At 34.6% G+C, this 27,686-nt stretch overlaps 3 protein-coding genes across 5 annotated transcripts; 1 reads left to right on the top strand and 2 right to left on the bottom strand.

Annotated features, from left to right (window-relative positions):
- The first annotated feature begins 10 nt into the window (after positions 1-10).
- Positions 11-8,930, top strand: LOC121409135 (general transcription factor IIH subunit 3-like). Of its 3 annotated transcripts, none has more exons than XM_041600965.1 (12): positions 11-65; positions 982-1,101; positions 2,093-2,208; positions 3,508-3,659; positions 4,261-4,320; positions 4,744-4,773; positions 5,638-5,666; positions 6,181-6,255; positions 6,587-6,709; positions 6,919-7,054; positions 7,788-7,824; positions 8,386-8,930. In XM_041600965.1, the coding sequence occupies exons 2-12, from the start codon at positions 1,003-1,005 to the stop codon at positions 8,462-8,464; spliced, it is 936 nt and encodes a 311-aa protein (XP_041456899.1). In that variant the 5' UTR covers positions 11-65; positions 982-1,002; the 3' UTR covers positions 8,465-8,930. The 3 variants fall into 3 exon arrangements, with proteins under 3 accessions (XP_041456899.1, XP_041456901.1, XP_041456900.1); XM_041600966.1 differs by having other exon boundaries at positions 12-65; positions 996-1,101; XM_041600967.1 differs by lacking the exon at positions 6,919-7,054.
- Positions 8,931-11,157: 2,227 nt separating this feature from the next.
- Positions 11,158-13,394, bottom strand: LOC121409136. Its single transcript, XM_041600969.1, has 2 exons — positions 13,263-13,394; positions 11,158-12,111 (listed from the first exon to the last, which is right to left on the bottom strand). The coding sequence occupies exons 1-2, from the start codon at positions 13,364-13,366 to the stop codon at positions 11,460-11,462; spliced, it is 756 nt and encodes a 251-aa protein (XP_041456903.1). The 5' UTR covers positions 13,367-13,394; the 3' UTR covers positions 11,158-11,459.
- A 2,047-nt stretch (positions 13,395-15,441) lies between these two features.
- Positions 15,442-27,034, bottom strand: LOC121409134 (echinoidin-like). Its single transcript, XM_041600964.1, has 3 exons — positions 26,605-27,034; positions 19,015-19,282; positions 15,442-16,325 (listed from the first exon to the last, which is right to left on the bottom strand). Exons 2-3 carry the CDS (start codon positions 19,273-19,275, stop codon positions 16,023-16,025), a joined length of 564 nt encoding a protein of 187 aa, XP_041456898.1. The 5' UTR covers positions 19,276-19,282; positions 26,605-27,034; the 3' UTR covers positions 15,442-16,022.
- Between the last annotated feature and the right edge of the window lie 652 nt (positions 27,035-27,686).

The raw sequence follows: 27,686 nt of genomic DNA, 5'->3' as shown, positions 1-27,686 counted from the left end.
ACTTACTACCGGTACCGTCCGTACCACATGTCGCCGGATTTGTTTTTCTATTCTAACCTGTCTAGGTGAGTGTTATAAAGTTCTCACCTCTGTAAATTTGTGAAAATATGGAATCTTCATCTATCTGTCATGTTTTAATGCATTTAATCATTCTTATTTTCGGTAGTCGTAAATTGTTAGATCAAGTCCACCACTCACTCCAGCTAGCGCCACCTCGCCTGCCAGGGCCAGGCCCCTCCAACGCGGCAACAGCGCGGGCCGGGCACGGCGACGGGTCTGTTTGCACTCCCGATCCGGCGCCAGCCGTAGGATGGGGGCTAGGCTCGGGTGTCCGGACACTTTATATTTTTGAAGCCTTCTTTTTTGTCTTTGGATTACACTAAAAATGTGAATTCAATGGAAGTAATCATTTATATTTTGTTCTCTATAATACTTCCTAACATTTTGTACTAAAAATTGATGAAACTTCGCTTGCAAATTTTTCCAAATGACTTTCTAAAAGTAAAACACACAATTGGGTATACGAGACTAGCCAGGAGGCTTCTAGAGAGTGAAAATCATTTACTAATGTAAGGTTACTCTCAACGAAGCCAGGTCTTCCTTCCTATTCATTTGCGTGTACCACCAAAAGACCTGAAACTTTTGCCCCCGAGATTGCTTTCTTTTTAAAACAAAATCTAGCCCATGATGTACATGGCCATGGGATACAAATTACAACTTCCTTTTCGACATTTCTACGACTACGCAGTACGCTATGGATTTTATTTTTAAACAAGAATTTATCAAAAAAATATCTTGCAAAGACGGAAGAGACTTGCCCGATGTTTACGCCGCCATCTTTTTTCTATTGTTCTTCCCCCACGATACGGACGCTTGCGTCGCGTAACGTTTCCTAGATTTCTTGAAAGTCCAAAGTCCACTATTCTTGTTACCTGTGGCCACCTCGGCTGACTCTAGATTGAATTTTTTACTTAATAAAAGGTCTGTTTTACCAGTTAAAAGATGTCTTCTACAGATGAGGAAGATGTGGGAAATCTGGTTGTCATAGTGATTGATGTCAATCCAGTTTGGTGGGGGAAACGGAGCCATCATAAACAACAGGTAAGTTGTAACTAAGCAGGAACAATGATATCCTGGTTTAAGCTTTGAAGATGGTAAGTTATCATCCAAGCTATGAAACTCAGAATATTTTGCAGAATAGAGGACCAACCTCAATTTCCCTAATATTTATCAAATATATTTATGAAAAATATATTTATCAATACTTATCAAACTATTATACCTCGGTCACATTTGCTCTATGGCGGCCGTACGGCAAGTTGAAAACAGCCGTTTTATTCATTTTTATTCAAACCACCTATATCTAGCTGGTACAAAGAATGTTAAAACAGCTTTTTTTTCAACTCGGCTTACGGCTGCCGTAGAGCAAATGTGACCGAGTTATTACCGGTACCTTTGATTGTTGGAGAAATAGAATCATAGCAATAATATATAGCATTCGTATGGACTTGTGTTTTAGGCGAATCTAGTACATATATATTACAGTTGATTAATAAAAATAAGAAGCCCTATGTCTTTGAATGGAGAAAAATTAGTCTTGTCTTAAAAAAAGTAAATGCTTATTTTTTGGGGACGTGACATTTAAGATGTAATGTGTAATTTGTTGCAATTTTTTTATAAGGAATTCTGTAATGAAACAATTTCTTCCTGTTTCTTTGTAAATTTAAGCCAATAAATGTTGTAATATCTATGATTGTTTGCACATGAAATGGATATTGTTTTCTTCTAACAAATACATATTTTAAGCTCAGCAGTGTAGTTAGTGTAGGCATCGGATCATTCATTCTTTTTTCATTCTTTTCTCATTGCAGAAATTATAGCAATTACTTGAATCTTATTTTCCCCTTCATAGATGATTTGTGATTAGTTAGTATATCTACTGAAAGATAGTTATCATTGATTTATTTGGGAATATTGAGTTTATTTTATTGTTAACTTCCCTTAGATTTATATGTCAGTAAGATGGTTAAGTATTGAGTTCATGTAGGATTATTGAGTCTGTTGCTCCATTTTATTTGTTTTCTTCTGACAGAAAGATGTTTTAGCAATAAGCCAGTGCATGGATTCTGTGATGGTGTTTGTCAATTCACATCTTATGATGGATAGACGCAACAAAGTAGCCCTCATTGCAAGTCACACTAATGAAAGGTAACCAATCAATTTGAACAGTAAGCTTCTTAAGCGGCCAGATACCTTTGGCCATGTTTGTATGCCATGTTTACCCATGATTTTTTATTTTTATAATGCTGATATTGGATCCATTAGATTCAATTAAGGGAAAACAACTTAGAAATGAAACTATCCCTTCTTTAGATATGATATATATTTTAAACTGGTGCATTAAGGTACTGTATTCAATGCATTATTTTGATGTCATCCCAAGGCAGGGGCCGCAGAACGGTTTTCAAAGTGGGGGGGGGGGGCTGACCATGCAAAAAATTCACAATCATATGGTAATTTTTACATTTTTGTACATGGTTTTGGAAAAAAGTGGGGAGGCTGAAGCACCCCCCCCCCCCCCCCCCGTTTCTGCTGCCCTTGCAAGGTACACCGAGGCCATCGTGGCAATATTTGCTTTACACTGAGCTGTGATTTACATAAAATGGCTTAGGCTTGATTTTCATTTTGTTAATCATTGTCAAGCATGGGAAAGTGTGGAGAAACAAGTATTAAATGAAAAATGGAATGCAAACCCACTTTAAATGATGAAAAATTAGTGAAATAATGCTAGAGATGTCTGATATAAACTTTTGTTCAGATTCAGTTATGTCCTCAGATCCAGCTTGCACAAAAAGAGTAAAGGTTGTGTTTACTAAGTGTTGAAATGTTAATTTAGGTGGCAAAATTGTTAGAAAATGCTTGAATGTATCCGTTTTATTTCAATTGACTAAAAGTGCAAGGGAAATGTAAGAGAAATGTTTCGCATTAAGGTAAGATTGATTTAGCCCTTTCCCCTTGACACAGCGTACAAATGAGCATTTCTGTGCAAACAGATTTTGCGAGCTTTACAAAAATGGACAGTGCTCACTCAAGTGTAACATTCTGTCAAAACTTTTACTTTCATTGGATAGATGAGACCCAAACCCAAGACTATATGTGAAAAAATTATCCACAAAGACCACATGTATATTTTTTAATTCCTAGGGCTTGATCAAACTGTAAACTTTTTTGATACGCACTGTAGAGCACCTCTGAGTTATATCAAAGGCTGTTACATTCTCTAGACTATAAATCAATTAGTTGTGCACTACAAGATCGTTTGACTTGAAAATTATAAGTAAGTTTACTTCTATAGGAATTTTCATGCTTCTTTATCTTATGACTATCCAAGAATTCTGTTCTCACTGTTCTCTTAAAATTGCCGCGTTTCATACAGTTATTTTAATCTATGTTGCATAAAAATCTTTAAATAGTTCAAATTAATAATCTTAAACCTTATACCTTCAGCCGGTTCTTGTACCCAAAGAAGACAAGTGATTCGCTGGACGATGTCGATGATCAGAGGGAGCAAGATGAGATGAATTCTGATGGAAAGTATGAAGTCTTTGCTTCTATCAATGATGTAGTCATGGAGGAACTTAAGAACTTGGTAGATGAAAGTAAGTAAAGAACTCCAGTATGACAAGGAACATCTTAGTATCATTGACTTGATTTTAACCCCAAATAGACTGGGCTATTTTGTTTTTTAAATGGATATTGTCAAGGACTTTATTTTAACCATAAACAAGATGAAATTAATTGATTTTAATCTGTAAAAAGAAAATTAATGATACATTTAATGATTCATTGATGAATTTTGGCTAAAAACTCTATTTGCATTGGATTTGTACACAAATTCATGTTTTTTTGAGCAATTTTGAGTTTGCATGTACTTACAAAATGTTGCATAATTTTGGAACTGCATACCTTGGGGTTGCAATTTTGGTCTCAAAAGTTGAGCGAGACTTGAAAGTAAAAATACAGTGAGCAACATGGTAGAATAAAAATTGCGCGGTGGATTTACCACAAAAAAAGGGTGGAGACTGAATCAGCCCCCCCGCTTCAACATTTTTTGTCTAAATCAGTGTTGTTGAAGCAAGCAATTATTTCATCAAAAAGTCTGTAAAATCAATATAGATTGACACCATATCATCATTTGATATTGTAATTGTAAATTCTAATCAATAATATGATTTTGATGCCTTGTCTTTTCCTGAACAGACCCAATGGTATCACATACTGATACCCTTCTGGCTGGATCTTTGGCGATGGCACTGTGCTGTATCCTTATACATGTATGGGTTATGGTTGTAACATTGAATTTCTAGGAAACTTTCTTAAATTAAGTTTGAAGATGTAGTGCTCCTTAGATTTAATGTATTTTGTTAAATCTTTAGAATTATCAAAATAATAACAAATTTCTTTTATATCTGAAGTCTAATTCTTTGCAGTGGTGCTTTTCACAACAATATTATTGAAAATCCTGATGGTTGATGTAACCTTTTATAAAACAGCTGAGTTTCCTAAATCTTTAATGTTTTGTTTAGTATCACATGTCTTATATGTATATATTTATGATGTTCATTATTGATATATATTATATTGATTCAAATGATCCAGTTTCTGTCACAGTGTATATACCGTCATTAATACCATCTTGATCTTCTTGTGGTGATTTTTTTTCTTAATTGATAATCAATTCAGATATTCATAGAGTTGAAAAAGAATGTTCAGGTAAGGATTGTTTACATCACCAATTATCAATTGTGAGATGTCAATAATTCATGACAGGTCCAGTGTCCCATTAAACTGCTATTAGTGTACCATACTTCTGGCCCATTCATTTTCTGCTGCTTGAAATTCTACCAATAGATTAAATTCATGTATCCATGGTTAAACTCTCTATCAAAGCAAATTCCCTTCTTTAACTCATCAACAAGCCATTATTGAATTTTTGCAACTGCTACGGGGATTGGATTAAGAACACAGTAAATGTATTGAAAATGCCTGTAAAACAATAAAGAACAGCCGTGAGACTTTGTCAAATGTTAGTGTACCGGAACAGCAGCTTCATCCTAAGTTTTGCAGCTGCAAAAACTGGAGAAAAAAAAATCCTTTGTCCAGAGTCCAGGACGAAACCAATTTTGATTCACCAATGTGCTTTGCCATGAAAGGCACTAATTGTCTATGTCCGTGAATCTGTCATGCGTTGTGAAGTGAAAACTCCTAATCACATTCACAACTTGTCATGTCCCCAAGTCATTTCTTCCTTCCCTTTCTTTGTTTTTTAAGTATGATACTAATTAAAAATATTAATTTATTGGCCCCCTTTTGAAATATATCTAGTTAGAATGATCAGGAAGTAATTTCAAGCAACAGCTTGTATCTTCAATATGCTACATAGTAAATTTGTAATCGTACTAGTGCAGCCACTCAACCTATTGTAACTTATGATGTTTTGCAAGCTCATTTTAAATTCTCCAACAATACATGTCATTACTGCACTGAAACCTTTACATCAAAGAGATTCAGATTCCTTATCCAATTTTGTTCAGTTGGTAACTTTGTATATGTTGCTTCTCTTCCTTATTGTTTCAGTTGGAGAAAAGATCAAGTCTAGAATCCTTGTAAGTACAGTTAAATGATGTTGATTTGTTCTTTTCAGTCCTATTCATTTATGGTGTAGAAAGCTGATCGTAAGGCATGATTTTCAACTTAAATTGCCCAAGAAGTGATTGTGATATGAGTAGAGAGTGATGAAGTAAAAATTGAAGAATGAAAAGAAAACCTGCTTGTAATGTAATGAAAATATCAATCAACATGACCGTTGAATGAATAATGTAGTTCATACAAAGAAATTGTTGACATTTGTAAAGTTGTTGAGTAACTTATCTCCAGATATTGCATTGGACAGAAAGTAGATTCATAATAATGCATTTAGTGAGAACTTTATTATAAGTTTCCTCTTATGTTATTTTTTATGTCTTGATTTTTTTCTGTTATTTTTAAGAAATAATATTTGCAAGACAAGATGTAAAAATTCAATACTGTTGTCTGTTTGATATCCAGAACGAACTAGAGCTAGTACTATCAATTAGAGATGACATTCTTAAATTTCTAATGAAATTGTATTTTAATTAGGTACTCAAAGCAGCTGATGATAGTGCATCACAGTACATGAACTTTATGAATGTCACCTTCACAGCACAGAAACAGGTAAAAAGTAGAAATTGATGAAACTTAGTTTTTGCCTCGTCTAATTATGTTCTATTTTATCTATCGCTGAGAGTTAAATGAATGACAACATGATGAATTTTGCTATTCTGTCTTGATTGTTCATCAAGCACACTAAAAAAAGTTGAGTTGATGAAATCAAGTAAGGTCGAGTACAAAAAAAATCAGTAGTTTGTAATAATAAAATTTTGAAATCAAATATTCACTAGTTTTATCTAATTGGATCTCTTTTTTCTCACCTCTGCCCCTCTCTCTTTCTTTGTCTCTCTGTCCCTCCCTTCCCATCCTTCTCTTTCCACCTATTTTAATATAGAACATTCCTATCGATGCATGTATCCTTGATAAGGATTCCAGTCTCTTACAGCAGGCTTGTGATATTACAGGAGGGAAATATCTCAAAGTCCTCACAACAACAGGACTACTACAATACCTACTGGTGAGTCTCATCTAAGATGCAATCAATTAAGCACAAGAAAGTTACAATCAGTAGTAAATATCTAGTGTATCTCAAGACGGGTCTATTTCAGATATATTCCTATTTTAAAAGCTCTGAAAATTTTTTATAACAGGAATAACCAGTCAGAAAGAGAATTTGATGAAAAGGGAACTGAATCGTTTCATCTGAATTCATGTTTCATTTTCCAGTGGGTATATCTACCTTCTCCTAGCCTAAGAGAGAGCCTAGTCTTACCACCAGCCATCCATGTTGATTATAGGGCAGCATGTTTCTGCCATCGAACCCTAATTGATGTTGGTTATGTTTGTTCTGTCTGCCTTTCCAGTAAGTATCAATAGAAATCAAGGTGATGATTTATAAAAAAAAAGTTTAAAAATAAACCCGAATTATAGTTTGACTGTTTATACCAAAAAAGTTAAAGGACCCACTGTTCACTTCCATTGTGCAGTGGTTAATGTATGTTTCTTTTGAATGGAGGTATTGAAAATTTTGAGATTTCAGCTATTTATTAATGGGGCTCAAAGTCACTCTTGATAAAGAAGGCAAAACCTACAATAACCTGATGTTTAATGGTGTACAATATACTACGTAATTGTTGTTAAAGCATCATCATTTCATTCAGTTAGCATTTTCCCTCTTACATATGAAAGGCTACAAATTCTCACATGATGTTATTCTCACTTATACTTCTTTATGTCTTTCCATGTGATCCTAAGTATTATTTTCCTCATTTGCTGTCCACTTGATCACATGCTCTTTTAACAGGTTCATCTACTTCCTATTTGCATATGTGTAGATTACATAAGGCATTATAATATGAAGTATTGAACCTGCTGGGGGCCGTAACACAAAGCTTAGCGATAATTGTAGAATATTTATTATGGGTCGTCATGTCAAAATATAGACTAGGGGGAGGGGTACACAGTAAAGAAAGACAGAGGTTAATGACTCGGATTTTAGTGTCTTTCTTTGATATTCTGATTGGATTCTATTACATGAGAAAGCATGATGTGTAAAAAAAACCTTGCTATTTATTTTCTTTCGTTATATTCTTCAGTTTTCTGCACCTATAGTCCCATCTGTTCAACATGCCAGTAAGTATGTTTGGTTATTTTCCTTTCTTAACGGTTATTGAGATGCTAGAACAAAATAATTCAAATTTATCTTAATTTAATTGGTGACTTTTTGGTATCCTCTTTCCAAATAATGTTTACTTTATTACTCATGCATTAATGAGGAATAATGTAATAATATCTCAAGTGAAAGAAGAAACTCTTAAGCTATATAGTGATAAGCACCTATCTATTGTATTTGTGATTGTTTGATAAATCATCAGTAATATTTTCTTTTGCTTTTTTCTGGGACACACTGTACAGTAGACAATTTTTTCTAGGAATGTATTCCTGCCAGGTACCCATTTAGCTTACCTGGGTCAAGTGAAGCACATTATGGATAAATTCCTTACTAAAGGAATAACACCATGGCTGGGATTCAAACACATGTGTGTTTGTGTGTGTTATATACAAATTTAGAGGATAAACATACTTCATTACTCTATAATGTTTACTTTGTCTCCAAACACCTATCCAACTTTGTGGTATGGACAACCACATTTTGAGTTCATTGTGTTTTGTTTATCTTTTCATTTCCCTCAGTACGGCCTTCAGGATCAAGGGTGCTCCTTCCAAGATGAAAAGGAAAAAGAAATCATCTGCTGTAACTTCTATAACATGAAATGAACATGTGGGATCCATGAGTGACATTTCAGAAAAGCAATATATTCAAATGCATAGGAGTGGGTACTGGTCAACTGGAGGCTCAGAGAGGGAGCTTTTTGTAGGACAACAATGTAGAATATCATCTTCGAATTTGGAATTTGTATAGTGAAGAGAAATGACCAAGAGGACATAAATGTATTTGTGAAGAGGATTTGCTCAATTTCTTGCAACTGATGTATTTGTCATCCAAGAAAAATGTCTTGATTCTGGCCTACTGTGAAACATTTGAGTACACATACTTTGTATCAGCAAGAAATGCTGGATAATAATGATGGAATCAATGGACAGAGGTTGTCCTGCTTCAAGATGGAGGAACAGAAAACTCATTCTTATTATTGTTTTACAAGTTTGTGGAAACATGTGGCTCTCAAAATCAGTTATTCATTTGACTCTCGTAACAGTAAATTAAATCTTTGTCAATATAGTAAATGGAATTAATGTGTTGTTGTTTCTGACGCATTACAGTAAAAGGAGAGCAACAGTCAGTGTTTACTAGATAGACGATCAGTTACTTGTGATAATGGTAGTGGTGATGATGAGAGTAATCATTATGATGGTGATGATGGTGGTGTTGGTGATAGTGGTGACAATGCTAGTGATGATGATGCTGGTGATAATGATAAAGATGATGGTAGTGAGAAAGATGATATGCTATCGACAATGACGACTGCTATCAGTGATGATGATGGTGTTGATAGTGACAGTGATGATGGCGTTGATGATACGGACAGTGATGATGATGGCGTTGATAATAGTTACAGTAATGATGATGGAGATGGTGTTGATGATAGTGACAGTGGTGATGATGATGGCATTGATAGTGATAGTAATAATGATGCTGATGGTACTGATGATAGTGACAGTGATGATGGTGTTGATGATAGTGACAATAATGATGATAGTGACAGTGATGTTGATGGTGGTGATGATAGTAATAGGGAGTTTTCGCACAGGGGTGGGGAATAAATCCTACAATGCAGCATAAATGTGTTGAAAATTAAGTCAAATCACAATGAAGTCTTTGTCGAGGGACAGTAAATCGAAACTGCACTTGCGTCCATGAGTCTGGACGAACATATTTGCAATTTTTCATCAGCTTTGAAACGTCGGACAAAACTGCAGTTGTGATACACTGACCCCTGACAAAGACTTAATTGTGATTTGACTTGCATTTTCAATGATTTTGCTGCATGATAGAATTCATGCTTTGCTGTTGTATGAAAACTGATGATAATGTTAGTGTAGACAATGTGTTCAGTGTTAAAAAGTCACCCCCTTTTAAGGAAGTTTCCTTACAGACTACACAACTAGTGCATGGATAGAGCTAATATATGCCCCATATATTAAGTTATATAAAACACAAACATTTCAATCTTTTAATGATTCATGATAATTAAACCTTTTTTTTCCTTCAGGAGTGGGTGTGAAATAACTTGTCATGTTGATATACTGAAGGAACAATCAAAACCATTTAAAATTTATTAAGAAAATGAAATTTTGTTGATTTTTTTACCATACAATATGTATGGAGAAACTTCACATATGACTACACACAAAAAAATACACAAATTTCAATCACTTTAAATTGATGGAAATTCCTCAAACCTTCACCAATGTTTTCTTATTATGCTCTCTGCTATTATACGATAGACTTTTTATCAGTGTGAACTTCCCCTTTAAAAACCTGTCACAGCCAGTTGACCTTTATTTTAACCAGAAAATCTATTAAAAAATCCTACATATCTAGCACCCTCTCTCACTGATTTTTATATCTTCCTTTAAAAGAGCTCTATGACCATCTATTTTACAAAATTAGGGAATTGATTTCAAGAAGCTACAGACAAAGATTATATCCTGACGTTTTCAGCCCAGTCTGTGCTTTGGAATAGGTTTTATATCATGGAAAAAATCAAACAGATATTTTACTTTGGTCACAGATCAAAATAAATTTTCATGTAAAATTGCCAAATTTATCATGAAAAACACATTTTTATTTCATATCCTCCACATCATACCTATTTTAGGGCATACCAATTCATATAATCTGGTAATGAATAGGAAAAGTGATAGTTGCATTATGGGGAATGAACCAAAGCTAAAAACAGGGTTTAAACAAAACAAATACATCCTACAGAAAAGTGAACAGACTGGTCTTTTGAAGGTATAAATTCCCTCTACATAGAGAGTCTATTCTGTTCTCAAGAGATTACAAATACATGTATTAAACATGAAATTAATCCACATGACTTGCAGTATTGAGTTGATTTATCTAAATGCTTGAACATGTTTCATCTTTGACAAACTTGCATTCTCCCTCTCTCAGGGTTTTTCAACTTTGTATTCACTTTCTACATTTTATACCTAAATTTTGTACTTATACATCATCAGTTTACTCTCATCCCCCCCACATATTTGTGCAGAGCTATATCTCAATATATCACCGTACACATAGTCTCCACTCATCAACAAATGCTTGATCGCTCCATAACCCATGTCCACCTGCATAAAAGTTACTATTATGGTAACTTTGTCAACCAATGGTAATGATCAACAGCCAATCAAAATCAAGGATTCCATGCAAGTTACCATTGCATGGAAAATTTACCTTAATGGTAACTTTTATGCAACAGGGCCCCAGAATAAATCACAGATCATGCTTTTTCAGACGTAGGATCATAGATTTGGAATCAACTACTTATCTGATTACACTAATCTTTCAAAACATTCAAATCCAAACTGAAAATCTAGTACTTGATCATCTCTTAGTAATGATTGAATAGTGTATTGTGTTCAGGGGAATCCGAATTTAAATTTCTAATCTATCTCTAATATATGATTTATATATTCACTTTCTTGAAGCGCTGAAAGGTATATCTGTGTGCTATAGAATTAGCAGGTATTATTAAATAAATAGTGTAATTGTCAAATTCAGAATGACATTTTAATTGAAGCTATCTCTTTGTAGTCCAAGGTCTATCTTGTTCTCTCTGCCGGTTATATATTCTCATTGCTTTCTTGGATGGAACAAGTTTCTCACTCAGTCCTGCTCTTTCTTTTCTCCTCTTTCTTACAGTCTCTTCCTCATCTTCTGCTCTTTGTCCCTCACTATCTTGATAATATCCATCCTGGAAGGGCGCCCCCATGTAGCCTCCACTTGAAGCACTAGGATAAGGTTCTTGATTTCCCCCAGTAAGCACCACAGGCTTATGATCAGCTCCATGAGAGAACTTACAAGTGTCTCCGAACCTACATTTTCCCTTCTGAAATTTATAGCAAATTTTTTTATTTCCTCTATCACCAGCACTCTCTGGCTTTTCTTGTTCCTTCAACTTCACATGTTTTTCAAGGATAGATAGTTGATCTTGTCTGGCTTGCTCAAAGGGATTTGCAAAGACAGATAAACTGATGAGGTTCTTGGTTCCTTCAGAAGATTCTGATGATGAGAAACCTTGAGGCAAAGGCAAAGAACTGTTATCATCGCTTTCCTTTTCTACGGACTTCCCGATTGCAGATTTCTTTAGAGATTGTTTAAACAAGTCTTTCTTCTGATAATTATCCGAGTCCGAGTCTGAGGTGTCTTGACTTGTCAATAGATTCTGTTGCCTGTGGGATAAGAAAGAAAATGAATTCCTTTGGGTGAGACATTTCAGACATATCCTTCTGCCACCCCTACACCACTCATCCAATGTAAAAGCTTCACTGTAGCTTTCTTTTTCCCACCAACTATACACTTCCATTGGACATTGAAATGAATACCAGACTATTTTGTATTCAGATTCAATTACCCATGACCGGTGTATGCACACACGTTGCATAAGAATTCACATTTCTGTAATCATCACAGTGAACCAATTTTAAACTTTAAAGTAAACAGCTCTATCAGAAAGAGTAAGATTAATAATTGCATGATGTACATCTAACTTTAGAAATGAAATATATTTCAATAAATTGCTAGATATAGATTACAGCTAGACGCTAGTATAACAAAATTATTTTACCAGGCATATTTAAAATGATAAATATAAATTACATTGGTATATATGCCACTGGTTCATTCACTTGCGTTCCTTTTGTTGGCGATTGGCACGGATGACATAATTCAACAACCCATTGATTTACTCAGTAAGCACATGCAATCACACTCATAGTCATCACACACACAAGGCCAAGCAAGGCCAGCTAGGAGGATCAAGAGAGGTGAGAAATACAATTTAAAAAGAGGCCAATGCAATATCTATAATTTAATTGCCAATAGTCATAGATCTAGTATCAACTACTGCAATAACTTATAATTTACTTGGTTGTTGACCAAAAGCTTTGGTAACTGGATCTGGACACCAAACAGGGCCCTCCTGGGCATAAACGAATCTGTACCTTGGTTAAGTCTTAAGAAAATAAGATTTCAACGTTGACGCTGCTGACTGAAAAGCGGCGGCTAACACTAGCACGAGTAGCAGTTAACTTTTTGTTACATGTTTTTGTCTCACTATTTAGATGCATAAGAAAATTATTTGACATTTAACCCTACCCCCTTTCTTTTCCTTGCTCCTAGTCATATAGGCCTACATAATACTTGACAGAGACAAGATCTTTTTCAATGCCAAAAAAATCAAACTTGGCTTTTTAGAGTGTACCCTACACAAAATTGAACATGTGGGATAACGTTATTAAGTTCTAGAAGACAATAGTCAAAAATCGAGATCAAGTTACATTTTAATTTCCCAATTTGGCAAAAATGTTGTCATGGTACTTACTTTTCACTTTGTTTTTCTCGACGATAAATCGGAACCCTAGGCTTAGCTTCAGACTCCGATTCTGAGCCTGAGGAAGAAGCGTAGTCTGCTACAAGAGAATTCATGTTCGGTTTGGTTGGCGTAGGCCGTATAGGGCCGACAATAGATGGCGTTCAGGAATAGGGCTCTCTATCAGTTATTTTCATTTTCGGCAATTGATTGAATAATTATATCTTGCTTAAATAATTGGGTCTGATATGAAAAATTAAAACAACTTTTGTCGGGTACCAGTCTCATATAGGCGGATCCAGGGGGAGATGAGAGAAGCGGTCGCCCCCCCCCCCCATTGTACCGAGGCGCACGCAAAAGGAAAAAAGAGGGGGAAAGAGAGAAAAAGAAGAAGAAAAAAGGAAGAAAAAAATTAACTCGCGTACATACATATATGTGAATAAATCTACATGCAAAACTATGGCAACTCCGGTTTATTTTTGTAAAGATTGATATTAAGTATAATATAATATAAAATATAAAAATTTTGAACAATTATACGAATCGTATAATTGTTTAACCAGGCTTGAACATATTTTGTTTAGTGTTTAAACAACTACTGTATATATATATATATATATATATATATATATATATATATATATATATATATATATATATATATATATATATATATATATATATATATATATATACATATATATATATATATATATATATATATATATATATATACATACATCATCATATATATATTGCAGGAAACCAGCTACTCAAATTTTCTACGCCCCTACGTGTTCATCAGAAGTAGATTAAAATGGTCATATCAAGCTATCGATCTGATCAAATTTCAAAACGAAAACCCATATTTTTTTTGCAGGAGTTTCTGCATTTATTGTAAAGTCAAAATAAATTTTACAATACATAAACATAACGGTAGTATGACATTAAAGTACATTGTAATGTGACAAATTTATAGCAGTGTGATAACAAAATTTAGACATGAATACAATTTAAGGATAAGACAAAGTAGTGAAAAACAAATGCAGTGGCAAACTATATAAGCAAAATAAATTATTGAGTAATAGCAGCCAAACGGGAAAAGGGGCTACATGGAAACCAATTATATTCCATAGGTTTGGAAGAAAATATTACTTCATAAATCATCAGAAAAGGAAAAAGAAGAAAAATGAAGAAATGAAGTGTGCGTAACCCATATTTGAAAAGTTGATATCGAGTAAATGTCGAAACTTGTGAAAAAGAGAGCCCTTTGATACCTTCACATATTAAATACATGACCGAAAAGGATGTCAATACATCTATAAAACTTTGCTTGGAAAAACAAAATGTGTTCATTTTTTATGTTCAAAATGGGATCGGTATTTAGATGACCCTCCTGATTATATGAAAATGGAAAAATGCCATATTATGATATTTCGTTTTTACTTCAGACATCGGTTTAATATATTTTCAGTACAAGATATTAAATAGAATATTATTTCTGAACAAACAATTATATAAGATGAAGATTGCAAAAAATGAAAACTTTTCATTATGTAATAGGGAGTTGGAAGATATTGTACACTTATTTTTATGAATGTAAATTTAGTAAAGAAATTTGGAAGAAAACAGAAAATTGGATTAATGAATGTGCTCAGGCATATAGTTTTTAAAAAATGTAATCTTTGGTGATGCATTGAATCGTTTAGTATGTATAATTAAATAGCGTTTATTTTTTCAAAAGTTAGATAGTAAAGAACCAGTATTTACATATGCAAAGAAAAAATGATTCAATATTATGAAGATGAGAGATATATTAGTTCTATATCGGGTTTGTTTAGCAAATTTTATACTAAATGAGAGACATGTTTTAGTATTATTATTGTTTGAGTTCATTTATTGATTGTGTAATAACGGTTGCTTTTGATATTATTTGATTCAACTAATAAAAGGCCTTTGGAGGACTAAAAAGTTGGAGAATTTTATCCACCTTTCTATTTCTAAGGAAGATTATATAAGGGAAGGGGATAAACCCATAATCCCTCCTTTCGCCACTGTATTCTAGAGAGCATGTCGATCACTATTTCCTTATCTATATATATATATATATGTATATATATATATATATGTATATATATATATATATATATATATATATATATATATATATATATATATAATCGGTAATACATCGATGTGTAGAAGTTGAACACATCATAGTCATTATACATCTAATAGCCTGTCGTCAAATACACGGTATACATGGTTCTGTCGGTTTCAACGTTTATCAGGGTCATACTGATTCAATATACGAATGATTTTATTATCCAGAATTCAAAAAAGTTTTGTTGAAAAAACATGGGTGATAAATGTAAATGAGAGTGATGATTATAATACACACTCGAAATTTCTTTGCATTCTTATCTTAAAGTGGCATTTTCATTGTTGTATAAGATCGACAATAAAAAAAAGTTCATGGTAACTGGCAATTTTAAATGTTCAAGAAGAAACCAAAACCATGACTATGTTATTGGAATAAATTTGATTTCATTATGATAAGCACAGAAATGTGTCAATCATTTATTTTACTATATTTTTAGACTACAAGAATATGAAATTGGCTTTACCTTGATAAACTCAATGAAAATTGGTAGGCATCGAGAATCAACGCAAACTTAAGTCATTCTTAAAAATTCACTCTAATAGAGGAATGAAATCTGAATTTGTGTTCTTATACATAAACTGCTTTGAATTATATCGATATTATTAGAGTCATAAAATATTATTAGACTCGGCCACAGCCGGCATCTTACAGACGAAACTCATTCCTCCATGGGTGTTACATTGTACATCGTCCCATTGTCGTGTAGATTCCGAGTCGTTGTCGATTCTCCAAATGATGACGCAGTCTTCATTAAGTCGACCTCGTGCGTGGTAGCCGTTATCAGGTTGTCCTGGTAACCAGTGGTTGAAATCGTTTGAGGAACCATCAGACCACACCCATGGACCATCTTGTACCTCTTGGTAGAATCCTATCCAAATCCCAGATGGAAGATTGGTGTCTGGGCTATATCTCTGTATGGCAAGAAAATTTTTGATATTTAGATCAGAAAAAGGGACATTAAGGACTGATTGTAGGAATTCTTGAAGAGCAGACATATCCCACTAATCAACTAATCAACATTTTATTAAGACCTTAAAATGAATCACTTTAAGTAGTCATGAAAAAGAAGTATATGTAATATAATCTCATAATGGACATTAATTTCTTATTTCACACTACGTTCCTCTTCCTTTCTCCCTCTTTCCCCCCGTTTTATTTGTTACCAGTTGATGGGGCAGGGGGGAGTACGTGCCCCATGCCCCCCCCGTAGTTACGCCACTGTACATAAGGCATATACCCTCTCGCCCTGCAACCCGTCAACTATCGACATTACTTCTCGCGATGCATCTGAAATATCGTCATAGATATTGACATGGTGCTTCGCAAAAGTTTTATGATGATAAGAATTTGTATCTGAACTTTTAGTTATATGAAAAAGTCATGCAAAAATTTGATGAAAGACTGTTATTTTGGAATACTGGCGCATAGCCAAAATAATAGTCACAGTTCTGTGTATTGTCATTATCATAAAAAAGTGTGTTAAAGTTCCTTTTACCAGCCATCGGCTATACCCTATATACATGTTTGACTGAGGATAAGCTTAACTCCAATGTTTTCATCGTCTCTAAAGAAAGGAAGGAAGGAAACGGGATATAAAATGAGGGACAGTGTCTGACAAACAGTTATATAATGACCTATAAATGGATGGTATTTGCCATGTTAACTGGATCATTAGATTCACCAGGCGCGGTTCGATCTAGACTAAAAGTTTAGGGGTTCTTCTTTTGGGGGCTTGAAAAGTTTTTGACGTTGGTTTATTAAATATACTATATAAACAAAGCCTATTGTGGATAGCCTTACACATAGTGTCCCCCCCCCTAAATTTTAGGTGGGGGGGAAAAAATTTTTTGCTAACCTTTTTTTTTTTTTTTTTTTTTGCTTGCTTGTCAATTTTTTCCCTGCGTCCCCCCCTAAATTCACGTGGACCCCCATTGAAACGTGTGTTGTCCCCCCCCTAAAATTTACGTTGATTACCTTTTTTTTTTCTTTTTTTGCTTGTCAAAAATTTTTGGAGCACTTGTCCAATTTTTTACATGTGTCCATCCCAAAATTTCAGGTAGACACCCCCAATTTTTTTTTCCTTCCGCCGCCGTCCTCCTCCCTCTCCTATATATTTTTTTTAATATCATGCGAGCAGCGTATCGACGAGCAATTGGTGTTATAGAAGTAGATGAGGGCATTAACGGCAAGGCGGGGGTACAGGGAAACCTAGTATATTTTTGGAGCAAAAGGTACATCGGCTATACATCTTTAAATAAGTGAATGGGATACTCAACATTCATAAAAGTTGCAAAAGAATACGACCCAATGATCACTGCCTTGCATAACACAAAAGTATACACAATATTGTAGAGAATAGATTAAAATCATTGTAAATGTTGCTCCTAAATGGCCGAGGGGCAGGAGGCGATCGCCATGTTTGGATGCGGCAAACATATCGACAAGCCCTGCCTAATAATTTTTACAAAATTAAACATTTTAAAGTCCATTGCAAAACTGTTTTTTACAAAACATTAGAAAGCGTTATAAAATTGTCATACTTGACATGAAAATAGTATTACACTATTGTATTTTTTTCGGTGTGCTTCAAGTGCAAAATTCTGCAATAGAATTTGGTGCGCGGAGTACGCCGAAAATTTTGGATATTGTCTTTACCCCCCTCTCGCCATCCAAAACATGGATCGACACTCCTGACTCTAAACTATATGTTTTCAATAAGTTTAGCCTCAATCAGGGAGTATACAGCGACAGAGCCATTTTCTAAAGAAAGATATCATAAAGCATGACAAAAATTCGGAGAGCTTTTGTCAAACTATGGTTTAGAATTTTTAAACTACAATACTAATGCCATAAAATTGAAGTTTTAAAGATTCCATTTTGTGGTATTAGTGTTATATTCGTGATGAGGTTAATTTTGAAAAAAAAAAGTTGCAATGCAATCTACATGTACTATGTTGCCGGAGATCATTGACTTCCTATACTCGCACTTTAAGAGAGCATTAATGTATTTTGCATTTCGATGATGTTTTGCTAGGGAGCGTGTCGCGACAGAGCGAGAAAATTCTAGAATTTGAATAGTAAAAACTTCGATTTTATAGCACTTGACGACATGAACGAGTACTGCATTCATCTAGGGCCTTTACATATATATTTCTTTCAGTCTTTGTGGTCATTTTTTTTTGGGGGGGGTGGGTTTCAATCCCCAAAGCCTCCCCCACTCCTCCTAAAAACGCGACTGTTACTCACTGTCTTCAAAAAGCAAAAGGTCTACAGAATGTCCAAGATTATCTTGCTTATTCTTTTCTTTCCCTCATTTTGAATTCCTTAAGTTTTCTTATTTGCATACAAAACATTCCCTTGCTTAATTCACTTCTCTCTCCTTCACCCTTTCAATCTTTTTTTCTTTCTTCTTTCCCCAGATCTCTCTCTCCCTCTCTCTCGATCTCTTCGCTCTTTTCACTCACGTTCTCTTCGCTCTTTTCACTCACGTTCTCTTCCTCTTGACCCTTTTTCTCTGCCCGCCTTCTCATCACCCCCCCCCCCCTGTTGATGATCCTCTGCTGTCAATAGCATCTCAAAATAAAAGAGAAGAAAACTCACATCACGAATTCCTGAGATGAATGTTTGGTAGATGAAGTCGTTCTCGGCTTGGTCATGAATGGATACGAGATGAGCTATGCCGAAGGAGTCGAAGTGTTCATGGCATCTTGTCTCTGCATCCGACCAGGGTAGCGTCTCTTCGAAGAATCGGTAACAGAACCCATGTCGTTGAGTCCAACCGTGGGGGCAAGCGTAATCAACGGGATTGGCGTATGTGTATAACGTTGCAGCAAAGAAAAGGAAGATGACTAAAGTCTTCATGATTAATCTGAATTTATGACACGAACAAAAATGAACAGAACTATGATCTCTATATAGAGATATACGCTTCAGTAACTGACATAACATAAAGATAATTTTTAGTATCATTATTTTTGTGTGTGCCTGTTTATAGTTTACTCTGTTCAAATTCAAAATTTAAATTTCGATTCAGCGTGTTAGTGCCCCATTTCCAATAGGGCCTCTGAACTTTAAAGGTCAAGTTTACCTCAGAAAAATGTTGATTTGAATCAATAGAGAAAAATCAGACAAGCACAATGCTGTAAAATAATAAAGTTATGACATTTCAAAGTTTCGCTTAAGTTCACAAAATAGGTATATGAACGAGCCAGTTACGTCCAAATGAGAGAGTCGATTATGTCACTCACTCACTATTTCTTTTGTTTTTTATTGTTTGAATAAACAAATCTGTCAATTTTTACGAATTTGACAATTAGTCTAGGAGCCAGGGGGCTTTATTCAGAATTTTTGGTGGGGAAGGTTTGACAAGCTTATCCGGGGTAAAATTGTGCGCTGATTCCAAAAATGCCACTCTTATTGACCGTACTCACGCCATTTTGGTCATTTTGGCAAAATTTTGGCCAAAAATGACCATTTTGACCACTCTTTGGAAAATGGTCCCTTAACAGACTGCTTTTGTAGCCACATGTGATTAAAAGGGTCTATCTTAAGTAAAAATGCACACAGATTCCAGATAAAGTGCTTTCATTTGCCAAATCACAATAGCAGTGGTCATTTTGGCCATAATTTGGCCAAAAATGACAATTTTCATGATTTTTTGGCCAAAATGTGTTACAAATATTGATCAGAGCTTCGACTGGATGTTTTTAGAAATCCACATTTATTTTCAAAATGTGCGCTGGATCATAACCATCAACCTCATGTAATTTATTCCGTCAGTTTTGACCTATGAGGGTCATTTTCGGTACTTAAGACATAACTGACCATTCGCTCAATTTGCATTATTAACTGTTCAAATAGGCAGGAAATTGAGGTCTTCAGCATGTTTTTTCTTCTTCCCTTATAAAATGAGATGCATTTAAATGTCCTTCATGTGTAAAATTTTATGCTGATTCCAAATATATCAGTCTAAATGACCCTATTTAACAGTTTGAGGTCATTTTGGCCACTTATGACCCTTAAAATGACCAATGACATCAGTTCAATTTATCCAAAAATACTTTGAATGTTACCAGAATCGTTACAAGGGCATACTGTGACAACTAACATTGGTGTATTAATCCTTGAAATTGAACATCTCAAAAGTATTTTGACCTCATGCAATTTATTCCATCAGTTTTGACCTATGAGGGTTACTTGGCGTACTTTAGCCACAACTGACCATTCACGCAGTTTTGCATATAATAAACTGCACATACACTGTAGACAGGAATTTCAGGTCTTCAGCGTGTTTTATCTTCTTCCCATATAAAATGGAAATGCATTCAAAAGTTCATCTTATGTAAAATGTGATGCTGATTCCAAATATATCAGTCTTAATGACCCTATTTAACAGCTTTAGATTATTTTGGCCACTTATGGCCCTTAAAATGGCCAATAACATCAGTTCAATTTATCCAGAAATACTTCGAATGTTACCAGAATCTTAACAAGGGTGTGCTGTAATACCCAACACTGGTGAATGAATCCTTAAAATTGAGCATCCCCAAAGTTGACTACCTTGGTCATTTTGGCCACCTTGACCCCCCCCCCCCCGGCCAGCCCTGCTCATTGTGTATGTTAATTCAGGTGATATCGAACATGGTGAGGAGAAATTTTGGATTGCGTTAATATTAGCATCAATTATTGTTAAATGGGGAAGTTTGAAAGCTTCTTGGTGGAAATCAATGAAATTATTCCACACAGACCATAACTATTGGACCCTGTGGTCATTTTGACCACGTTTCCCTCAATATTGACCAGTGACCATGGACCCTAGGAATCTCCAATTAGTGGAGAGATCAGCTAAGAGAGAGATCTTGCATGCTTTGATGAGTCAAAAAGGGCTCAAATGCTGGTCAGTATCATTATCAGCATGAGCTACCAATAATCGGTGAAGAGTGTTGATAATTGTGATAAAATCCTTTACATCGTGCATACATAAGGTTGTTTGACCATGGCACTGGTCATTTACATGATTTTAGCCACCTTGACCACACAGTAAATGTTTATGGAAACCTCACATATATGGGGCAGTAAATTCAGGAATGAGACACTTTAGCATCATTTACATGTTATTTTAAGACACTTTTCTAGATTAATGTAGATTAATGATTCCAAATATATTAGTCTTAATGACCATTTATGAGCTAGTGGTCATTTTGGTTGCTTTTGGTCCCGAAAATGACCAATCACATTTGCATGTATCAAAGAGGATTCAAATGTTGTTGTCGCTCCGTATTGTTAATAAGATGTATTATATCAATTATTGATTTCAATATGATATGACTAATAGCACATTATCAAAATTTTGAAACCAATTTGGCCATTTTGACTATCTATCGCATGTATGACTTTTGTAAATAAACATGACAGGAGCAATTGTGGAAATGCGTTCAATCCCTTTCGATTGGAAATATTAAAAGCTCACCTTGAGTAAAAAAAAATTGTGCCAAATACCTCACCATTTGGTTATTGTGTGGTCATTGAGTTGAATAACATCATTCCCTCCTTTTTTTTTAATTATACAGATAACTATATTCTAGAGGAAGGCACTAATCCTGAACTCAAAGGTGCGTCATTACAAAGCTATTGGTCAAAGTGGATTTCACGAATAGATTTAACCATGGTGCATTTTTATTACCTTTGCCATTTTGTGTAATGTTTCACAAACCTCACATTGGCATGATTGGTAAAGTTGAAAGTGGAAAACTTGCCCTAAATTGTTAAAGAGCGACCAAAATTCGGCACAGAGAATAATTTCATATGGAGAATGTATTTTATTACCCAGTACGTCTTCAAAAGAATTGAGGGTAAGTTTGCTGCTCACCAATCATGCCAATGTGAGCTTTGTGAATCACTGTACAAGAAAAAACAAAGATTGTAAAAATGAATGATAGTCAAAGCTCTTTGTGAACTTCACTGTGACCTATTTTGCTTTGTAATGATTCTCAGTACAATTTGACTTTAAAGAAGGAAAATAATTCTGGCTATTTAGGAACATACAGTGATCAAAGGGGCCACAGTAGACAGTCACATGATATCTGGCACAATTTTTACTCAAGGTGAGCCTTTAATATTTCCCATGAAAAGGGATTACGCATTTCATCATGTTCATAGACCTACAATTGCTGCTAAGTCATGTTTATTTCAAAATTCACACATTGGATAAACGGTCAAAGTGGCCAAAGTGGTCACATTTTGATTATGTACTATTAGTAATATCATATTGAATTAAATAATTTGTCATTGATTATGATTGATATAACAAATCTTACAAAGATGTAGAGCAAGAACATTGGAATACTTTTGATACATGTAATTGTCATTGCTAATTGTAGGGACCAAAATGACCACTAAGTAGTCATTAAGACTGATATATTCTAAATCATTGTATTAATCTGGTGCAGAAAGTTTTTGTAATATGTCTTATCTAACATCATTCTTGAATTCGTTTCCATGAATTACAAAATGGTTAATGTGCCTAAAATCATGAAAATGACCAAAGTGCATGGTCAAACAACCTTATGTGTACTTGATGTAAAGGTTTATTGGTGTAGTAGCTCAAGCTGAAAATAATATTAAGCAACATTTGAGCCCTTTTTAAATCAAATAATGTGTGGTCACGAGAAATTATTGAGGAAAGGTGATCAAAATTACCACAAAGTCCAATAGTTCGGCCAATAACACTGATTTATATGGAATCATTGCATTGATTATCACCCCAAAGCTTTCAAACTTTTCCAATTTAACAATAATTGATGCTAATATTAACACAATCCTGAATTGTCTCCTCACTATGTTCACTATAGGCTAATTTAGTATACACATGGGCAGGGGACAATCTGGCCAAATTGACCAAGGTTGTCAAAAATATTTTTGGGACACTCAATTTAAATGATTAATACACCAGTGTTAGGTGTCAGAGCACACTCTTGTAACGATTATAGTAACATTCAAAGTATTTTTGGATAAATTGAAGTATTGAACAGATGGTATTGGTCATTTGGGGCCAAAAAGTGGCCAAAATGACCATAATCTGTTAAATGGGGTCATTAAGACTGACATATTGGGAATCAGCTTGAAATTCTACACAAGAACGACATATGCATCATTCCCATTTTATAAAGGAGGAAGATAAAGCACACTGAAGACCTCAAATTCCTGCCGATTTGCACAGTTATTATGCAAAATTGCACGAATGGTCAGTTACCCAAAATGGTCAAAAGTCAAAACTAATGATATAAATTACATGAGGTCAAAATACTTTTGAAATGTTCATTTTAAAGGATTAATACACCAATGTTCGATGTCACAGCACATCCTGGTAACGATTCTGGTAACATTGAGGTATTTTGGATAAATTGAACTGATGTTATTGGTCATTTTTATGGCCATAAGTGGCCAAAATGACCATTAGGTGTTCAATAGGGTCATTAAGACTGATATATTTAGAATCAGCATAATATTCTATACAAAAGGGACATTTAAATGTATTCCCATTTTATCAGGGAAGAACATAAAACACACTGAAGACCTCAAATTCCTGCCAATGTGCGAATGGTCAGTTATGTCTAAAGTATCCAAAATGACCCTCATAGGTCAAAACTGATGGAATGAGGTCAAAATAATTTTGAGATGTTCAATTTAAAGGATTAACACACCCCAATGTTAGGTGTCGCAACACACCCTTGTAACGATTCAGGTAACGTTCGAAGTATTTGGGGGTAAAATGATCTGATGTCATTGGTCATTTTAAGGGCCATAAGTGGCCAAAATAACCATAAGCTATTGAATAGGGCCAATAAGACTGATATATTTGGAATCTGCATACAATTCTACACAAGATGGATTTTTGAACGCATTTGCATTTTATATTGGGAAGAAAATAAAACACGCTATGAGACCTCAAATTCCTGCCTACATGTATATGTGCACTTTATGCAAAACTTCATAAAGGGTCAGTTATGTATAAAGTACCCCAAATGACCCTCATCGGTCAAAACTGACGGAATAAATTACATGAGGTTGATGGTTATGATCCAGCGCACATTTTGAAAATAAATGTGGATTTCTAAAAACATCCAGTCGTAGCTCTGATCAATATTTGTAACACATTTCGGCCAAAAAATCATGAAAATTGTCATTTTTTGCCAAATTATGGCCAAAATGACCACTGCTATTGTGATTTGGCAAATGAAAGCACTTTATCTGGAATCTGTGTGCATTTTTACTTAAGATAGACCCTTTTAATTGCATGTGGCTACAAAAGCAGTCTGTTAAGGGACCATTTTCCAAAGAGTGGTCAAAATGGTCACTTTTGGCCAAAATTTTGCCAAAATGACCAAAATGGCGTGAGTACGGTCAATAAGAGTGGCATTTTTGGAATCAGCGCACAATTTTACCCCGGATAAGCTTGTCAAACCTTCCCCACCAAAAATTCTGAATAAAGCCCCCTGGCTCCTAGACTAAATTAGGGCCTCCTTGCCTGAACCACAGAATGTTAATGGAATTCCACGTGTTCAGGGAGGAATGAAACTTCATTTCACATGAAAATGATGAGAAAATAAGAATATTTAATTTTTCATATTATAAAATGCAAAAGAAATAGTGAGTGAGTGATGTCATCAGTTCCCTCATTTGCATACCGACCGAGATGTGCATAATTATAACCGTTTTGTGAAGTAAAGCGAAACTTTAAAATGTCTTAACTTTCTTATTTTACATCCGATTTTGATGAAATTTTCAGCGTTGTGCTTGTTGTATTTTTCTCTTTTTATTCCAATCAAGTTGTTGTTGGGGTGGACTTGTCCCTTAAGAAAGTGAGTTAACTATCATCAGCTCAAACACTGAAAGGTATCATATAGGCACAAAATGACGAAACATCCAATCATTACACATTAGAATATTTCAAAATCATAATCGGAATCTTGCACCTTTCTTCTCATTGGGTGTTTGGTCCATGTTACTTTGTGGAAAGAAAATTGAACTTAAAGGGATGGTCCAGGCCGAAGATATTTATATCTTAATGATAAAAATCACAAAGCAAAATGATGAAAATTTTATCAAAATCGGATAACAAACAACGAAGTTATTGAATTTTAAAGATTTTCATTATTTCGGTGAAACAAAATATTTATAAATTTCAAAATTCAATAACTTCGTTTTTTGTTGTCCGATTTTGATGAAATTTTCAGCATTTTGCTCTGTAAATATTACTCTATCTATTTATATATAAATATTTCTAGCCCGGACCATCCTTTTAAGGGGAAGGATCATTGAAGGGGGTCGAACATGTGGAGGCGAAAACTCGATAGGGGTTGGAATAATAATTTTGCGATTTTCATATTTTACCATAAAACATCATGAATAGGGTACAGAAGAGAAAAACCTTTGAGTGTATATCAGTGAAACTTCAAAACTTTGTTACTTTTGTATTAAACCAATGGCGTACATGTTGTAAGCACGGCGATTGTTGCAACTGAGCAAAAAATGTGTTAATTTAGCGAAGCTGGCAAAACAGAATACGCAATCATTATGCGGTGAAGAGCAAGAGGTATACAACGATTATAATGAGTAAGCGTATAGTGATAGACCAAGCAAGAGAATTTTTATTTTTACCTCTGAATACAAGCATTTTAAAACTACTAAAACGGTATAATGGCTACATCAGTAACTATCATTTTACTTTTTTTGTCGTCCCTTTGTCCCAGGAGTATGCAAGTAATTTAAATTTAAAACATTTTGCTAGCTCAATAAGGCAAGCAGAAAGTCGGATTAAAAACAACGTTCAAGTCAACAAAGTTGCATGATTTAGAGACAAATCAAACGTATAACACTGAAAATTTAATCAAAACTGAATAAATAATGACACTTAAGTTTCACTTATTTTGTAAACAGTGATATCGAAAAAAAAATCACTTTTTCGTTTGCATTTTATATGAAAATGTATACCGCGAGGGGCCAAAGAATGCTTGAAATCGTTTTTCATAGAGAAATTCCTTTTGGGGCCGCGTTGAATGTCCCTCTTAATGTTGAGATACTGAGCTAAATTATTGAATTACCAGATATCAGTGGCGTTATGCTTTAGATCAATGTCAAAACATATCTAACATTACAATCAATGAACACATTAAAAAAATCATTACTTACCAACTTTTTAAAGTTGTATCTGAATCTCTCCTCCTCTGAAACTCGATAAAATGACTGATATAATTATGTTTCCAGAAAGAAACGGTGGTGCTGAAGATTGAAAAAAACCTGATTCAATAAGAATGGATCTCTGTGGTGATTGACTCAATCATTATACACTCTACGATGGCGATGCGAGAATGGTGAGCAACCGGGAATACTGCACAGAAGGTCCAGAAAGTAATTAGACGATATCAGATAGCCGATACAAGCTACCATCACATTCCAACATTGTATGTTGTTTAGATTAACTTTGATTGCTATACTACTGCTAATGCGATAACGGGTGGACTAGGTATGGACTTTCTTTGTCAGTGTGTTACGAATCTCCCATACTTCATATCCACGAATACACCAGAAGCATTGTGAGAAAAAATAAAATATGTCCAAAATTTTAATGTTGTTTCTGGTGCCTGAGAAGAAGGAATTGTTTTATTAGGGAATAGAAGTCAGACGAAAAAGCTATTAAAGAACAATTTGACTTTCCCGTCTCATTCGGCATACTTCCTCCCTTAATCCTCCACCATGGTGGGGGGGGGGGTCTTCTATTTGGCAACCATTCAATATGACTATTTTCGCCATCGTTATACCATATTATTCACGTTTGTTTTTTTGAAGAAAAAAAATGATTTCAAATATCTCTTTCTTTCTTCTCTTTTTCTTTTCTCTTCTTTTTCTTTTCATTTTTTATATAGCCTATAGGCTATATTAGTCTTTTTTATAGTCTAGGCTATCTTGGCCTTTATACAAGGCCATGTGCCAATTATGATGTTTACATCCAACTGAAAACAAATTATAGTCGAAATTAGCCTGGTTGATGCTGGCGTTGGAAAATATGCCCAGTCGCTCGCCGTCGCGTTCTCACTACTCGGGGTCTCACCAAGTCTTCTTCTTCTATCTTGTGATGTTCGTAACCAGCCAAAAAGTTACTGAGAAATCTCTCCTCAATGGTAGGGGAGACCAGGGGCTTGAATATTTGACAAGCAAAAAAAAAAAAACAAAAAAACAAAGGTTGACGTCTAAAAGGTAAGGTAATCTCGTCC

The sequence above is a fragment of the Lytechinus variegatus genome, chromosome 2 (genome assembly GCF_018143015.1).
Source record: "Lytechinus variegatus isolate NC3 chromosome 2, Lvar_3.0, whole genome shotgun sequence".
Classification (NCBI taxonomy): Eukaryota; Metazoa; Echinodermata; class Echinoidea; order Temnopleuroida; family Toxopneustidae; genus Lytechinus; species Lytechinus variegatus.
The sequence above is the reverse complement of the archived record's forward strand: the minus strand, read 5'-3'. Positions and strand labels throughout refer to the sequence as shown.

Excerpts from the sequence above, each read along its gene's own strand:
- LOC121409135 (XM_041600965.1), top strand. The coding sequence starts at position 1,003 with ATGTCTTCTACAGATGAGGAAGATGTGGGAAATCTGGTTGTCATAGTG. Across the intron at positions 6,256-6,586 it reads CCTTCACAGCACAGAAACAG|AACATTCCTATCGATGCATG; the intron begins GTAAAAAGTAGA and ends ATTTTAATATAG. Across the intron at positions 7,055-7,787 it reads TTGTTCTGTCTGCCTTTCCA|TTTTCTGCACCTATAGTCCC; the intron begins GTAAGTATCAAT and ends TATATTCTTCAG.
- LOC121409136 (XM_041600969.1), bottom strand. The coding sequence starts at position 13,366 with ATGAATTCTCTTGTAGCAGACTACGCTTCTTCCTCAGGCTCAGAATCG. Across the intron at positions 12,112-13,262 it reads CGAGAAAAACAAAGTGAAAA|GCAACAGAATCTATTGACAA; the intron begins GTAAGTACCATG and ends CTTATCCCACAG.
- LOC121409134 (XM_041600964.1), bottom strand. The coding sequence starts at position 19,275 with ATGAAGACTTTAGTCATCTTCCTTTTCTTTGCTGCAACGTTATACACA. Across the intron at positions 16,326-19,014 it reads TCATCTCAGGAATTCGTGAT|AGATATAGCCCAGACACCAA; the intron begins GTGAGTTTTCTT and ends CTTGCCATACAG.